Below are 18,032 nucleotides of genomic sequence, written 5' to 3' on the forward strand. Positions count from 1 at the left end.
TGCTGTCAATTGGCTCAAATCGATGTAAGACTCTCAACCAGCCATCACCCCCAGACCGATGGTCAAACTGAAAGAACTAACCAGACTCTCGAACAATATTTACGATGCATGCTACAACAGTCAGAGAGCAACTGGAAGGACATCCTTTGGATAGCTGAGTATGCATACAATAATTCTGTTCACTCTGGAACTGGGCAAAGCCCCTTCTACACTTTGTATGGAATTCATCCTCGAACTTCCAACCTCGATCCACCTCAAGATCTTGGAACACCCGCCGTGGATCAGTTACACACTGCTATTACCAAAGCCTTCAAAGAAGCTGCTGCACATTTACCACAAGCTAAAGAAAGGTACAAGAGATCAACACCGAAGCGAGGCCCCTCAATACCAGATTGGGGACCAGGTCTGGTTGTCCACCAAACACTTATCACTCAAAGGACCTCGCGCTTTTAATCCCAAATATCTGGGGCCATATCCAGTTACGGCCATAATAAACCCAGTGGCCATTAAACTAGGATTGCCAGCTCATATGCGAATACATCCTGTTTTTCACGTATCGCATTTGAAACCCATGCAATCTGGAACCAGACTAACCAAACCTCCAGAACCAATTGACGACAGTGGTGTTGTAAATGCACAGGTGGAGTCACCCCTCAGGACACTAAGATACAACTTAAGTGACCTCTGCGGGAGAGTCAGCCCTGCAGTCAAGGCTTGTTAAAGCACAACGCCTGGGGTGCTACAGTGATTCTCACAAAGTTTCCCATTTTCCCCCTGTTACCAGATTTCTCTCTGATTAACTTTCATGACACTGAGGATATAGGTGAGAGTGAGTACAAAGTGAGTTTCCCCACGCTCTAATATGAGATGACTTGACACAGGGGGGTGTTATTCACCACCCACCCACTCTTCACCTCACCCCCTTGATTTGATTTGATTTGATTTGATTTATTTATAAAGCGTAGAAAACCAGGCCCAGGGGAAACCGGGCGCATACTCTTCTTAAACATGTTACAATAAAACAGTAGTTAGACAGTAAGTTACAAAATATACAGCATATATACATATACCGAGGGGTACCATTAACAGAATATAATACAAGTACAGAGCAGACAGAGATGTATATACGTGTCCTGTACCACACAGGGAGACTGGACTGAGTAAGCGTATCATGGATCTTGGGAGAACAGCCATGTTTTAGCATTGTTCTTGAAGGAGTGGAACGATGGTTCAGTTCTAATAGGCGTGGGCAGAGTGTTCCAAAGTTTGGAAGCTAGGACAGGGAAACTCACCCCACCAGCTTTTTGGAGTTTACATCTCGGCAGAATGAGGCTGTGAGTTTGGGCTGCTCTAATGGGTCGAGTGGATGTGTGGAGTGTGAAGGGAGCAGACAGGTAAGGTGGGGCGTTGTTGCTCAGGCATTTGTGAGTCAGGGCTAGGGTTTTCAAGGCAATTCTTTGTTTTACCAGGAGCCAACGTAAGTCCGATCTGATGGAGGAGATATGGGAACGTCTCGGGGTGTTTAAGGCTGCCCTTAAGGCATTGTTTTGTACAGTTTGCAATTTATTAAGGCTAGACTGACTAGTCCCAAGGTAGAGAGCACTGCAGTAGTCAATTTTCGGCCATGACAAGTGTTCTGGCGAGGGTGATGCAGTTGGTAGAGTTTAGGAAGGGTCTGCAGGCAGTGATAAGTTTGTAAGTATAAGCCGAAGCAGACCTAACTGCATTAGTTTGTCTGTTGAGGGAGGGCGTGGAGTCGAGATAGACGCCTAGAGTCTTGGTGTCTTTGGAGACTTTAATATCGTTGCCGTCAATAATGAAGGACTTGTAAGTTTGGTCTAATTTGTTGAGCTGATGATTTGATCCTAGAAGTAGGAGCTCAGTCTTATCATCGTTAAGGCAAAGTTTGTGATGTGCCATCCAGGCCTGGATGACCAATTAAACATTGTTAAGGGCTTTGGTGTCAGCTGTGTAGTCTCCCGTGATGGGGATGAGTGTCTGGGTGTCATCCGCATAGTTGGTGTAGGAGACACCCAGATAGTCGAGCACATCGAAGAGGGGCTTGGTGAATACGTTATACAACGTAGGGGATACACACGAGCTTTGAGGAACGCCACAATGAATGGGGGAGGGGTCCACTGAGGCCATGGGTGAGAAGACCCTCATAGATCTGTTGCTCAGGAATCAATGGATCCAGGCATTGGCAGAGTCAGAGAAGTGGGCTGCAGATTTGAGATGCTGACAGAGTATTTGGTGGTTGACCAAATCAAAAGCCGCGGAGAGGTCAAGGAGGAGGAGAATAGCTAACTTCCCCTTGTCCTTTAGTGACACCATCTGAGTTTTCAGGTCAATCAGAGCTGACTCCGTGCCATGTTTAGGGCGGAACCCTGATTGTCTTAAACCCAGAAGATTGTTTAGTTCGAGGTAATCCTGAATCTGCAGGTAGGCTGCGCGGTCCAGGATCTTGAGCAGGAATGGGACCGTAGTGATTGGTCTGAAGTTAGTTGGGATATTAGGGTCAAGGGAGGGTTTTTTGAGGAGTGGGATAACCCATGCATCCTTTAGGTTGTCAGGGACAATACCCGTCTTGAAAGAAGCATTTATGAATGCTGTGATGAACGGGGCTAACTCATGAGATGCTTCCTTGATAATAGGTGCTGGGCAAGGGTCATCTTGGCAATTGGATGGTTTTAAATTGTTTATGATGCCTTCTAATTCGAGAATAGTGAGCGGGGAGAAGGAGAAAGGTTTATGAGAAGGATTGGCTAGGTGTTTATTGAGTGTGAGTGTGGTCAGTGGTTGGTTAAGCTGTAGGGATTTCTATTTGTCTCTGATTTTGGATTGGAGGGTGGCAATTGTACCCAAGAGTGCTGACTGAATGTTGGAGCACCAAGTGCTGTATTTGGTACAAGAGTCAGGGGGGGCTGCAGGTGTCTCAAGTTCCTTAAGAATATTAAAGAGTTCCTTGGTGTTAGACTGGGCTGACATAATGCGATTATTGTAAGAATCTTTTTTTGCCTGGAGTGCAGCTTCTTTATAGTTAAGGGTGGCTATCAGAAGACTGTCCTTGTGGTCGTCAGAGTGGTGACTTCTCCAGCGTGACTCTGCAGTACGTTTCTCTTTACGTAACACTCTAAGCTGGGGGGTGAACCACAAGTTAAGGTGTGCTCGTTGTTTGGGTTTCCTCAGTTTGAGCGGGGCAATGGAGTTGATGGCTGCAAGCACTGACTGGTTGTACATGTCGGCTAGGGTGGTGGGGGTCTGAACAAGTGTCAGGAGCATTATTTAATGTGGGAAGGACGAGGGGGAGTAGTTTTTCAGTCGTAATGTTCTTTTTATTTCTGGTGAAGGTGGTGTGAGTCGACCAGAGGCATGGGTGGTGAAGCTGCTTCGATACTGAAAGTGATGACGTGGTGGTCAGACCAGATGCAAGGGCCGTTGGATAGTACGCTAATATTGCAATTGGTGTCACTGAGTCAGTCAAGGGACTGCCCTTTAATGTGGGTGGGTTCCTGTATGTGGTGTGAGAAGCCTAAATCTGTTAAGGTATTAGCGAGGTCGAGGGCCGCAGGGTCATTAGGGTCTTGGTGTCCTAGATTAAGGTCACCAAGAATGATGGTTTGAGTGCTAGATTTTGCATTGTTGAGTACTAAGGTAGAGATATCATCCACAAAGGATGTGGGTGGACCAGGGGGTCTGTATATTAGGTGGATGGTGACCGTCCGATTGGCTGAGAGTCCGAGTTTGACAGAGAGTACCTCTGCGGATTCCACCTTAGCGCTTGGGATGGTTCTAAGTCCTAATGAGTTTCTAAAGACAAATGCAATTCCTCCACCTCTCGAGGTGCGATCACATCTGATGATTGAGTAATCGGTGGGGATGGCCAGAGAGTGCCGGGCCAGATGCCGCGTGCAGCCAGGTCTCAGAGATGGCGATGAGGTCGAGTTCCTGAGTCTTGATAAGATCAGCGATGTCCCTTCATGACAAACGTCTCATTGGCGTCCTACCTCCCCTTTAATTTATAAATTGTAATTTATTTTAATATAAGCACGATGCATGTCCTTCACTAAAGTCCTGTTAAAACAAGCACTGACAAAGCCAACAGTTTTGGCTTGTTATGCATATTGTGACACATTTCCAGTAGTAATCTACTATTCGGTCACTATTCGGCTGCGGCTGAATAGTTTGGCTAACTATTCGGTATTCGGCCGAATATTAAATCTACTATTCGGTACACCCCTAGTGCTGAGGCAAGTGCTGTGGGTAGGCAGAGACTGAGGCGATTGGGAGTGGGATGCCAGGGCACCAAAGGCACATAAGGGCCCTGGTCACCAATCACAGTGATTGTGAGATTAGAAGAGGAGAGATGGAGGGAAGGAGGAGGTGAAAAGGAAAGTCTTGCGGAGCTTCTGGAATTTGAACAGTCCGCCTCACAACGAAGAGGAAGGGGGAGGCTGTTCCATACGAGGGAGCCAGCTGAGGAATGAGATCGGCCACTAGCTTGCTGTTTAGCGAAACGCTTTACACACAGAGAGTTGGTGCCATAGGAACGTAGAGGTCTAGAGGGAGAGTATTTACGAAGAGAAAGTTGCAGATAGTGTGGTCCCAGGCCCCAGGCATCCTTGTGGATGATGCAGAGGGATTTGAATTTAATCCGTGAAGCAACCAGGAGCCAGTGAAGAGTTTTTAGGGCAGGAGAGATGCGGTCCTTGGGCTTGAGGTCAAGGATAGGTCTCGCTGCCCTATGATGGATTAGTTGGCGGGGTCGTAGAGAGGAAGAGGGTAGATTCAAGAGAAGGCTATTGCAATAGTCAAGCCTAGAGAGAACCAGGGCTCGAGTAACATTAAGCATCTGGGGGGAAAGTGAGAAAAGGGTGAATTCCTTTGAGAAGGAAGAGTCGAAAGTGGGACTTCTTGGCAATATCATGAATATGAGGGAGGAATGAGAGACAGGAGTCGAAGATGACGCCAAGGTTTCTGGCTTCAGACGAAGGAAAAGGGGGAGAGTCCATAGAGGATGGCCAGATTGGATGGCAAAATGTATCTTTGACCCTTTATAAGTGCTGGAGGGAGCACAGCCACTCGCTCAAGCAGCCATCTTCTTTGGCGTCAAGCTGCGCCCCTTCGACTACTAACGCTTGTTTGAAGGTCCCAAGTCATTAGCAAGTGGGACCTTCCAACCTCAGAGCACACTAGCCGTTAAAAAGATTGGCATAAGTCTAAATAACACAAAACAAAGTCAGCTTTTCGTTGCTGACAGAAAAAAAAATCTATTTTCATGCACGCTTGCAAAACCAGTTTTCCGAGAAAAGAAGGCACTATTTCAGCTTTAAGCACTATTTCAGCTTTAACCTCTTAAGCACTGAGGACGAGTATGCTCGTCCTATTAGCATAGACATGTATGCTCATTCTATTTGCATAGCCATCCACAATAGCCCAGCAGTTAAGGGGTTAGGTCAGATTTGTGTGCACAAAAAGGAAAATAACTGGCCAATCAGAAAACAAAATCGTGGTCTCTTTCCAGAAGGAACAGGAATCGGGGTAGTGTGGGTGGGGGTGTGAGTAAACCACACTGTGACTGAAGGGGAGTCTACCACACAGACGGGGAGAGGGGGAGTCTAGGCCAGTAAAAAAGGTGGGTAGTATGAGCTGTCTCGTGCCATGGGCTAGGACAGGCAGCTTGCATTGCCCTATGGTGGTAAACCACAGATTGGTCTGTCAGTCGAAGTCTGCCCATGTAGCATACCTCTCAACGTTGTGTGTCCCCTGGGCGGCTGAAATCAGCCAATGATGGGCATGCTGGGGGCTTGGCAGGGAGTGACCCGATTACAAGGCGGGCGACACCCTGCCGAAAGTGTGTGAGTTGAGAGTTATGCCATGAAGCCCACTCACTCCCGAGCACCCACACTCATAGTGTGTCCCTCCAACACCTGCCCTCGTGACTTGGTGAGGCCACGAGGAAGGGACCAGCCACGCCTCTCCTCACGCCTCTAATGCATGCCTGCAAATGTTTAGAGAGCCGCCTCACTGAGTCACACACCGAATAACTAGATACATGCGCAACAGACACACCAGAAATAGCAATGCTAACCTGCTCGCTGTTCCCGGATTCAAGCGAACGAAAATGGGCGGCAACAGCTTCCAGGTGAAAGCAGCCCAACACTGGAACACACTACCACCCCCTGTTAGAGCACCACAAGCCTACCACCAATTTAGGCGTAACTACATCCACTGGCTAAAGAACAAAGACCAATAACCTTTGTAACTACTGCAAAAAAAATGTTTTCAACTTGTAACTCTTTCGGAATTGTACTCTATTGTCTCCTTGTAACTGCATTTCCTCACTGCACCCTTGTATAATAATGTAAATAATGTACAGCACAGTAACTAAGTTGAGAATATCCGTGTTATGCCTGCGCCCTCATACCTTCTGGTCTGGTGCGCCATATAAATAAATAAACAAACAAACAAACAAACCATGGAGCAGAATCTCACTCTTCGCTGGTCACTCAGAAACCAGTGACTTCAATGGAGGCCGGCACCAGAAAAGCATCATTTTTCTGTTAAAAAAGAACCTTAGGCTCCTGACACTTCCCATCTCCTTGCCTGCTCTTGAGGGTGGGGCCTTGGGATCCCAGCAAGGCCCTCTTTGAAGACACAGGGAATTAACAAACAGATTGATTTCAAGGGCCTGGAGACCCCTTTAAAGCCACAACCAAAATGGCGCCCGTCTTTCAACACACAATCCCAAAAGAACCGAAGACAAATGCCCCAAAGTAAGAAAATTATAAGAAAAGGATTCTAAATAGATCACACAGAACTAGATCACTCTCCAGCACTCTGAACCTACCCGGTCCTTTAAGATCATTCAGAGAGCTGTGTCACATGATCATTGTGTCTTGTGCCATTGGTGGAGAGATACGGGTCTGCCACTCATGGACTAACTCAGGCCTCTACAATTTTTATTTGTTTTTGCGTTTGTTAAGCGCTCTAAGCCCAGAGTCATCAAGGCGCTGGTTGCAGACATGGTTGCAGGGGAATAGGCGTGTGGCGTTCAGACAAAGGGGAGATTTTCAGAAAACGGTAAGGTCTTGAGCAGTTTCCAGAAGACCCAGTAGGATTGCTCAGCTCTGAGAGCCGGAGGTCAAGATGAGCCTGGGGGTGTACTCTACACACTCAAGTACCCATACCCTGGTGATTAAACAAAAAACTCCTTAACCGCTCCATTGCCACCGTTCCTGTCAATCTTTCAAGAAGATTCAGGGTATTCTTTGATCCTCTGGGAAATCTGGAGGCAAAGACAGTATCAGGAGGCACTGGCAAGTGTTCGGGGCTATCTCTGGTATTTCAACGGCGACTGACCAGCCACAGAGATGGTCTCAAACGCCGCCGCAGGAAACGAGGAACCACAACATCTTTCCAGCCTTCAAAGGATGCACTCGTGAAATCCAGTCGGGTTTTCAGAATGACCAACAAATATGCAATTGATCTCAACTGGAAGTCACTCCATGCAAATGTTTCTCATGCATACTCATTGCGGATGTCCTGAAAACATGGCTGGGGTTTCTGGAGTGTGCTATTCAGTGGACCAAGAAGCCCAGCCCTGGAAAAGAGAAGGGGGTTGTATGGAGATCAGGGGGACAGGAGGTGCAGTGCCCCAAAGGTCCTACCTGCCAGTGATCCTGTGTATGCCGTGGCCAGGAGTACGCAGCTAAGGAGCGGGAGGGGTTCCATCTCAAGACCGGGGTCCTCGGCCACACTGCTTCGTCTGGTTGCGGCTCGCCGTGCACTTCTGCCAGTCCTGAGAACGGAAACAGGAACTAGGCCACCGCAGAAACGGGTAGGGCCAACAGAGTCTCAAAAGAGAAGCTACCTTCTGTGTCACACAGGGAAGCTTGTGGTTAGCAGTGCAGAGAGGTTGGTTATGTGGTAAGAGTGCACAGATTCCACTGAAGAGGCTTCAAGGAGCTTGCCAAAACGAGACACACTAACATGAGGCAATTCCTTCTGACGGTGCTCTCTTCCTCCCTGTCCCTACTTGGGGAGGGGATGGATGATTGCTGCAGAAGAGGCAAAGGTGGGTGACATAACAAACTCTTGTAACACTTGCTGCCGTTTGTACATAACCTGTTTCAGGACATCCTCCTTTCTCTTCCTCGCTTGCCAAACTCACTTCTCATTCACCCTCCTCACTCTTCGTCCACACCCTTTACTCTTCACCCCACTGTGTACCACACCGTGAGCCCCACCACCAGCCCAAATGTGATTTCCCAAAGCGAGTCCCAATGTGAGCCCTACTGTGTGACTGTGGAACCCAATGCTAGTCCTGCGATGAGCCCAAATGTGATCCCCACTGTTACTCCCCCAGTGATTCCCCCTGTGATTCCCACTGTGACACCCCCGTGTTTCCCCTTCTGATCCCCACTGTGACTCCCCCAGAGACTCCTCCTCTGATTCACCCTGTGATCCCCAGTGTGACTCCCCCTGTGACTCCTCCTGTGATTCCCATTGTGATTCTCCCTGTGATTCCCACTGTGACTCCCCCTGTGATTACCCCTGTGATCCCCATTGTGACACCCCCTGTGACTCCTCCTATGATTCCCATTGTGATTCCCACTGTGACTCCCCCTGTGACTCCTCCTGTGATTCCCCCTTGTGATCCCCACTGTGACTCCCCCTGTAACCCCTCCTGTGATTCCCACTGTGACTCCCCCGTAACAACTCCTGTGATTCCCATTGTGATTCCCCCTGTGATTCCCACTGTGATTCCCACTGTGACTGCCCTTGTAACCCCTCCTGTGATTCCCCCTGTGATTCCCACTGTGACTCCCCCGTAACTCCTCCTGTAGTTCCCATTGTGATTCCCCCTGTGATTCCCCCTGTGATTCCCACTGTGACTCCCCCTGTGATTCCCCCTGTGATTCCCCCTGTGATTCCCACTGTGACTCCCCCTGTGATTCCCCCTGTGATTCCCCCTGTGATTCCCCCTGTGATACCCACTATGATGTCCCCTGTGATTCCCCCTGTGATTCCCCCTGTGATCCCCACTGTGACTCCCCCTGCAAATCCTCCTGTGATTCCCACTGTGATCTCCACTGTAATAACCACTGTGTGTCCCAATGCGTACCCCAATGCATACATGCCAACCCTCCCAATTTAGGCGGGAGACTCCCGATTTTTCAGTGACACATATTGCTAGTTTTCACGTTCTTCTGCCTAAAACAATTCTAGCCCCAATGCATTCTTATGGGAAAATGTATCTCTCTCAATTTCTCGGACAAAATCTCCCTCCTAGGTGCATTGGAATGTTGACATGTATGCCCATGTGATCACCACTGTGTGACCGTGGGCCCCAATGCAAGCCCTACAATGAGCACAACTGTGAATCCCACTGTGACTCTGCCTGTAATTCTCCCTGTGATTCACACTGTGACTCCCCCTGTGATTCACCCTGTGTACCCCACTGTGACTCACCCTGGGATCCCCAATGTGACTCCACCTGTGACTCCCCCTGTGCATCCCTCTGTGATTCCCCCTGTGATCCCCACTGTGACTCCCCCTGTGATTCCACCTGTGATTCCCACTGTGAGCCCCACTGTATATTAAACTGAGAGTGCAACTGTGATCTCCAAGGTAATCACTGTGACCCCCACTGTATATTCCGCTGTGAGCCCCGCTCTAAGCCCCACTGTCAGCCCCATTGGGATCCCCAGTGTGAGCCCCGATGTATTTTGGAACGTGAGCCCCAATGTAAAGCCCACTGTATGACCCACTCTGCTCCCCACTTTGAGCCCCATTGGGATCCGCATTGGGAGCCCCGCTGTCAATTTGAACGCGAATCCCAATCTAAACCCTACTGTGATCCTCACTGTAATAACCACTGTGAGTCCCCTCCATGAGTCCCACTGTAATAACCACTGTGAGTCCCCTCCATGAGTCCCACTGTAATAACCACTGTGAGTCCCCTCCATGAGTCCCACTGTAATAACCACTGTGAGTCCCCTCCATGAGTCCCACTGTAATAACCACTGTGAGTCCCCTCCATGAGTCCCACTGTAATAACCACTGTGAGTCCCCTCCATGAGTCCCACTGTAATAACCACTGTGAGTCCCCTCCATGAGTCCCACTGTAATAACCACTGTGAGTCCCCTCCATGAGTCCCACTGTAATAACCACTGTGAGTCCCCTCCATGAGTCCCACTGTAATAACCACTGTGAGTCCCCTCCATGAGTCCCACTGTAATAACCACTGTGAGTCCCCTCCATGAGTCCCACTGTAATAACCACTGTGAGTCCCCTCCATGAGTCCCACTGTAATAACCACTGTGAGTCCCCTCCATGAGTCCCATTGTAATAACCACTGTGAGACCCCTCCATGAGTCCCACTGTAATAACCACTGTGTGCCCCAATGCGAGCCCTGTAATGAGCCCAACTGTAAATCCCACTTTGAGCCCCACTACATATGAGTGTAAAGACTGTAGGGGGTACCTGTATTTCTGCCCCCTTTACATTTGGGGAAGAGGCACAGAGCACCCCAGCCAAGGTTCTCTATATAGTAGCTTTGGACGAGCACCCAAGGCTTGAGCTCTCAGGAGGTGATGCAGGCTGGTTCTTAGGTGGAGTGAATCCCCAAGCCCCACAAAGGGATGCCCACATACTATGTTAGGTACTACCAAAGATCCTTTATTAACATAGATTAGGGTTCGGTGAAAATAAACAAATAAATAAGACTCACTGTGTACACAAGACACTCTATAATAGTTAACACAATATATACAGTTCTATGCGGTACCACAGTTATTCTTAGTTCATCAATAATGCACCAACCAGTAACAGTTACTAACAAGCATTACAATTATTAAACACCATTTAACCTCACAGACATGGATGTAGAAATGCAGGTAAATTACTCTAGAACATTGTCAGCATACTTTCCAGGATAAAATGCAATTCTGTGTGAAGATCCCCACCCCTGGGCAGCCTGCAGTAAAAGGTAGTTAAACCGAGCCCTTAAATGTTCAGTAATTGTCTGCTTATGTTTCTACAGATGCCACCACCCCCAAACTACATGGGAAGCAACAGGAGAGCCAGACCCACGATGAATCTGGGAGCCCTGGATGGACCCTGAGGGAGGAAGCATCTCTTCCTCATCCCAGTATATTGGGTGTCTTGGAAGGCGAAGTGGTGGAGTTTCTCAGCTTTACTCGATGATGTCCCATGAGGATGGACGCCCTCTGGAAGAAGAAGTCACTGGGTCGTTGCTGTCGAGGAGGAGAAGGGAACCAAGCCGTGTCGGAAAGGCAGCAGTGAAGGTCTGTTGCAGTGGTCTCCTTGGTCAGGTTTCTACATCGGCAGTGGATGTTCCACAAACTGAAACTCACTGAGGACTTCAACAAGGCTTGGGAGGTGAGGATGAGTCCTGTGGATTTCATCGATGACCTTCTGTGGGGACGGGTGTAGTGACAGAAGAAGGTGTCAGGTCTCGTTATTTCATGGTTGGTCGCTGTTCGGTTCTTCGAAACTGCAGCCACAGCACAATTTACAGGATAGTTTCTGGTGACTTGTACTTGAGCACTGGACTTCTCTGAGGGGCATCACCAAATATGGCCATTGGGACTACTTTTTTGGTTTGGAATGGCGGGAAATCCACCGGCAGGCACTTCTCTGCAGGTCGTAACACTGGACTTCCTCAGCCGTGGAAAAGTGGACAGATGTTGTGTCTGCCATGCCACTTGAAGATTGCTTTGGTTGGTTGGAACATGTCAAGCTCCGAGCGTCCAGCATCACTATGCCAGGGTACCTCATCTTCCAAGTGATACACAGCAGTCTGGTTTTCCTCTAGTCACGGACAGCCTAAGGACAGCCTACAGACACAGGACGATGCTGGTGAACTTATTGGGCTTAGGATGTCTGGTTACTCTTCTTCAGGACACATGAAGATACATCTGCAGGATAGCAGGCACTCAGGACCGGCTCCCTGGACACTTCTGGTGAAGAACAGCAGTAGCACGACGACCCCTCATAGGTACGGAAATAGGTCTCCTGTCCAGGCCCTCTCTTGATCAGTCCTTTAATCAGCACAGCAGCCTTTGGATTTCTTACAGAGTTGCAGCAGCAGAACTTCTTCCTCCAGCTGGATTCAGGATACACTGCCAGGAAACTCCAGGCTTCTGACGCAGGAGGATTCCAAGCTTCTGACACAGAGGCAAGGGAGGGGGCTGAGCTAGGCTCGGTCAGCCAAGCTGACACTAGAACATTCATCATGCCGCCATCAATCAGGCTCTCGGCATTCAGGTCATTCACCCAAAACCAGACACTCAAACAGGGGATGTTTATAAGGCGCAACTCCCAGCCTATCAGAGCACACACTGCATTCACTCCAGTTTCAGTCAGGGCTGGCTCAGGCAGACCACAGGCATTGTGACACAAAACCAAAACCAGACACCCACAACACAGAATGTGAATGGACTCACCTTTACATTCATTCAGGTTCCACCCTTGGGGTGTACCCAAAGCAAGCAGTCCCTCCGAAGGCTCCTAACAGCCTAGCAGGGGCAACCCCAGGGCCATATATGGTCCTTCCACTCAACCAGTGGTCGAAGTGTACGAAAAGAAGTAGTCGAATTATGTTCTCTGCTGGCCTGCCCCGCTCCCCACAAACCCCATCCCTGCGCCCCCTCCCACACACAATCCAAACCCCGAAACAAACACACCTGCTATTTATGGGAATGTGCAGTGCAGTGCACTGAAGTGCAAGCTGCAACTTCTTCCTACACTTTTATTTTAAAACTAAACCATTCCAGAACGGTTTCTTTTTAAAATAAAAGTATAGGAACTGTACAACTTTTTTAAAATAATTATGGGAGCACCGCTCCCGACCGCTCCCGCCCACTTCGACCTCTGCACCCAACACCCAATCAGGGGAAGGGAGATGGAGCCCAGGCCTCTCAGGACTTTGAGAAACAGGAAGAGAAAGGCAGGAAGCCTTGAGGCTTTCAGTGGCCGTCTTGCTTTTGTTCTGGAATCCATTGATTCCTATAGCAGGGCCTGGGTGTCCCAAAATGGGGGAGACCCAGAGCCACTGCAAAGTAAGCATGTAGCTGCCATCAGCCCATACCCTGCTCTGTGGGCAACACAAGTGTGCCCAAAAACACACACTAGGGGTACCAAGGTGCACTCCTACTTCAATAGGGGTATCCCATGGGTCTTGTTCACAAAACACTAAAAAATGAAGAGCTGCACTGCCAGAGGTCCAGACTGGACTCCTGTGGAAAGAACAGACAGAAAGACACATACAGGGAAGTAGCTGGATAAGGACGAGGAGGCCCTGTCCATCTAAAGCATTTCCAGCATCACAATGAGAACCAAGGAGGGGGCTAGTGGAGTCATCACGGATTCCCTGGTGGTGATCTCCTCCCATGGCCAACGGACGGCAGCCACTACCTGATCCTGACCCTGGGGGCGGCTATATGAGGGAGGATCCCATGGGAGGAGACAGCTACCGGAGGGAGGTGGTGATGCCATCGGACGAGATGTATTCCCCCCTTTCCCATGCAGAAGACTCTATAATACCCAAGTTCTTAATGGCTTGTTGTCACCCAATGGTTCCACCTTATAGTAAAAGTCAGGAAACCTTTGCTCTCTACCACTCTGGTGAAACCCCCATCCATGACTCAAACATTCACAACTCACATATAAGATCTTCAGGTTTTGATGTGCCTTCTTTGTATGAGACTTTTGAACAACACCATCTAAGAAATCTAGTAACATCTATGGACGCCCATAAACCCTCAAGTACTGAGACGCGAAGGAGGAGGAAAGAGATTATGCAAACCAAGAGAAGCCCAAAGCCTAACAAGCAGGGTAAGTGTTTTACTGAACCTAAAGTGTGCAGGATGTTTACAAATTGCATTCACACTAATGGAAAAGGCAGTGCGGGAGAGGGCAGTGCAGGAGAAAGCAGCATGAGAGAAGACGCACAAATCCAGACGTGGCTCGCAAACACGAGACACACATACTGGTGTGGCGAGAAGGGAGGCGAGACGCAGCAGACACACCCTGAGGACCATGGAAGCACTGGGATCTGCAGAGGAGCTCCTGGAGGCACAGGCATGCATAGAGGCAGCGGTCTCTGATCCAGCCCACGGAGGAAAGCCGCAAGTGATCGCAGAGCTGCAGGAAACCCTGGGGGAACGTCCACGCAACGTGAGAAGCCAAACCAGTGAGGAAGCTTCCCAGAGGTACGCCAAGAGTTGGAGATGGGAACGAACAGTGAGTCTGCCCGGAACCGTTGGGGACCCCGGGGCGTACCGACATGCATGCACCTGAGAGACTGAATGGCATGAGATTGCTAAAGTGGACGATACTCCAAAGTGGTTTGAATGCAGGCAAAATACAATACCAATTTAATACCCAATAAGAAGAATATTTGAAAGCAGGCAAAGCACAGAAACACACCCCAAGCAAGTACAGATGCATGAGATGCCAGTGTGAGGGAAAGCTGAAACAAGTGTTACCATAGGTGAATATACCGAGCACTTCAGGGTATATGCTACTGTGCTATAGTGAAAGGAACAGTGAAACTGAAAAGAAGTCCTGGCAGGCGATCATACCAGGCAGCTGACGTTGTGGGAAGCTACCTGGCAGGGGAGTATACAAGGGGATCTGAAAACCTTAAGAAGGATTCTTGGCAGGGGAGTATACCAGGCAATCTGCCAAAGTTACAAGAAGAGGTAAAGAAAGGCTGTTATGGAATTTATTGTCTGAACAAGAACGTAGTGAGTCCAGTAAAGACAAAAAAGAAACCGTGAGATACAGAGAAACTCTTGCCATCCCACCTAAACATCCAGGGGAGGGAACCACCCTCTGGATCCCAGGGTTTCTCCTTGGAGAACACTTTTGCCATCCTACCTGCACATCCAGGGGAAGGGAACCATGCTCTGAATCCAGGGGTCTGTCCTTGGAGAACACTTTTGCCATCCCACCTAAACATCCAGGGGAAGGAACCACCCTGTGGATCCCAGGGTTTCTCCTTGGAGGACACTTTTGCCATCCTTCCTAAACATCCAGGGGAGGGAACCACGCTCTGTATCCCAGGGTCTTTCCTTGGAGGACACTTTTGTTGGAGTCATCCTGATTTTTTTGGTTGTGAACACTTTTTGCTAACATCAAGTCAAAGACATTTCCTTGCAGCACGTTGTTGTTTTGTTTCTAGTGTGAGGGCCAGTTTAGGGCATTTTGGACACATGGGTGGTTTTTAAGTTACTGACTATTTGACACAGACCAGTTCCTCTTTTTTTTTTTTTATTTATTATTGAATATAGTTGAAATTACAACAACTTTTTCAATTTATACATAAAAAATCCAAATTTTCGAAAAGTATGAACAATGTAACAAACATTAATATGCATTTACAGACAGACATCTTCAAGTAAAACATTTTCATTCCATGTTCAAGGCTTTTAAAAAGTTAATGGTAGCAACCCTTATGCCTGTACATTCTGTTGCAGCTAGAGCCACCCATCTATTACTAGGGTCCATTTGTGCAAAATACGCAAGATAGTTGACGAAATGAATACTTCTTAAACTCGAGAGGGCTGAATACTCCAATAATAAGTGTTGCAGGGTCTCAACAATAGCTGCATTTTGACAAAACCTACACCAATTAAGATCTGATGATATTTGCTTTCTTCTTGATTTAACCTCCCGAGTGGGCCAAATATTGAATCGCAACCGTAGAATGTCAGATCTAATAGCAGCAGAAGGGGCTAAAGACAAGTAGGAAGCAGTATCTTTATAGCATTTAGGTCCAAATATTGCCGAGCCAAAATCTTTATAAGTTAAGCACTTTGCTCGAGTGTCAATCCAGTCCATCATGTATACTTTCTTCTTTGCTCGCTCCGGGTGAACTATTAGAAGATCAAGCGATATATCGGCATTCACCATAATGGCGAGAACATTTGTGGACCAATGTTTGGGAAACTCTTCTGATGATTCAAGTAGATAACTAGAAATAGATGACAATGTGGAGGTGTCTCGTGTGGAAAGCAAGCATTTGCGTAATAAGGCGCATAAGCGCCAATTATGTAGGGCAGATAATGAAATTAGGCCCAATTCATATCGCATCTACCCCCCGGGAATACATTGTGGTAGACGCAAAATGGCACGCCAGAATTTGGATTCTATTAAATTAAGAAATCCAGAGGGAATAATTTGCGTTTCTAAGCCATAAAGAATAGTTGGGACAACATTTTGATTCCAATATACGAGAGCTGCTTTAATTGAAAATTTGCCATATTTAGAAACAATTATTCGTGTTTGACAGATTGCCAGAGTTAGCTTCTGTTTGATCTTATTCAGCTGCGACTCTAATGTAGGACAACCGTCAAAAATAACGCCCAAATAAACATAGTTTGGAACTATCTTTATGGGCGTTCCCTCTATTTGCCATTCTAACAAATGCTTGCGTAGACCTTTAGGGACAAACTTAACAATCTGTGTTTTAGCAATATTTACTACTAATTCATTTTCTTTGAAGTAGCAGCAAAGTACTGACAACAGATTGCGTAAGCCACTGAGTGTTTTTGACACTAGAACAAGATCATCCGCATACCATAATGCATTGATTTTGACACCGTTTAGTTTCGGTGCATCAGCCATTATTTTGCTAAAATTCCAGCGTACATCATTAATAAAAAAGTTAAACAGGGCTGACGCTAAACTGCACCCCTGCTTCAACCCTCTGTGCATGTAAACTGGAGATGTTAGAAGGTCCTCAGCATTTAATCTTACAAAGACCTTGGTTTTTGAATGAAGAGCAAAAATGATATCAATAAGAGTAGAGGGACACTCCGCCTTGATTAATTTATCAATGAGTTTTGGTCGTGATACCGAGTCAAAGGCGGAGTGAAGATCCACAAAAGCAAAGTATCTAGGCTGTCTCTTACTCTCAGCTTGTTGTCTGATGGCATTTAAAGTGAGTAAGTTAACACCAGTACCCAGGCCAGCCACAAAACCAGTTTGTGCTGGGTCACGTTGACTAGCTGTTGATGACCAAAGGTTGAAATCTCTTAATACCAACTTAGTGAAAATCTTCCCTGGAGCATCCAATAGCGCTATTGGACGATAACTTTTGGCGTCCATGCGATCACCCTTTTTATAGATCAGGATAATCACAGATGAACGCCAGGAGTCTGGTATACATTTAGTTTGCAAAATGTAATGAAATGTGTTGTTCAAGATTAATGCCCATTCATTTATATTTTGTTTAAACATCCAGTTTGAGAGTCCGTCAGGGCCTGCTGCTCTTGACGAGGACGATGTTTTGATGAAGGACTGAATGATATTTCTTGTGCATTGCAAATTCCAACATTTTGCAGAACTGCCATTATATTTGTAACATCTCATCTTGGGATCATCATATAGTGTGGAAAAATGTGTAACCCACGCAGATTCAGAGACACCATTAAGTTGGAGATATACTTGTGGTGCTGTGCTACATTTATTTAGCAGTTCCCAGACCAGAGCAGAGTTTTTATTACGACAGGCTCGTAGAAAGTTTTCACTATCTAGTTGGTATAATGTGGCCTTCCTTGACCGTACCCAATTTCGATATCTTGACTTGGCAGATCTAATCGCTTTAATCTGATCATTTAATGGTAGTTTCCGAAGTTTTCTGATTTCCTTTCTGTAAGCTTTCTTTCTCTCACAGAGAGCCAAATCAAACCCATGAACGTGACTCCTGGGTGGCCTATTCTGAACAGGCTGGAGATTTGCAAAGGTGCTTAATACATCTATATAGGATGCAGACTCTTGAGAACATTGGTTATTTAAAATTGCTCCATTCAATGCTAGTAATTTGTTAATGGACCATTTAAATCGATTTTTGCCATTGTTAACTAACAAAGTCTGTTTATAACAATGTTTTTAAACAGTTTGTCATTTCGACTGACCAATATAACGATAAAAGATGATGATCACTAGCTGTTTGTTTTACAACAACAAATTTGGTAGTGCTCATAAAGATGTTGT

At 47.2% G+C, this 18,032-nt stretch overlaps 1 protein-coding gene across 1 annotated transcript in view; it reads right to left on the reverse strand.

The window, feature by feature from the left end:
* Positions 1–7,814, reverse strand: part of MPIG6B (megakaryocyte and platelet inhibitory receptor G6b) — a 130,353-nt gene extending 122,539 nt beyond the window's left edge. Inside the window, exon 1 of the mRNA XM_069635161.1 lies at positions 7,671–7,814. Within this exon, the coding sequence (XP_069491262.1) occupies positions 7,671–7,734 (64 nt within the window). The 5' untranslated portion in view covers positions 7,735–7,814. The remainder of the gene's footprint in view (positions 1–7,670) is intronic.
* Between the last annotated feature and the right edge of the window lie 10,218 nt (positions 7,815–18,032).

The sequence above is a fragment of the Ambystoma mexicanum genome, chromosome 13 (assembly GCF_040938575.1).
Source record: "Ambystoma mexicanum isolate Mex_15411 chromosome 13, UKY_AmexF1_1, whole genome shotgun sequence".
Classification (NCBI taxonomy): domain Eukaryota; kingdom Metazoa; phylum Chordata; class Amphibia; order Caudata; family Ambystomatidae; genus Ambystoma; species Ambystoma mexicanum.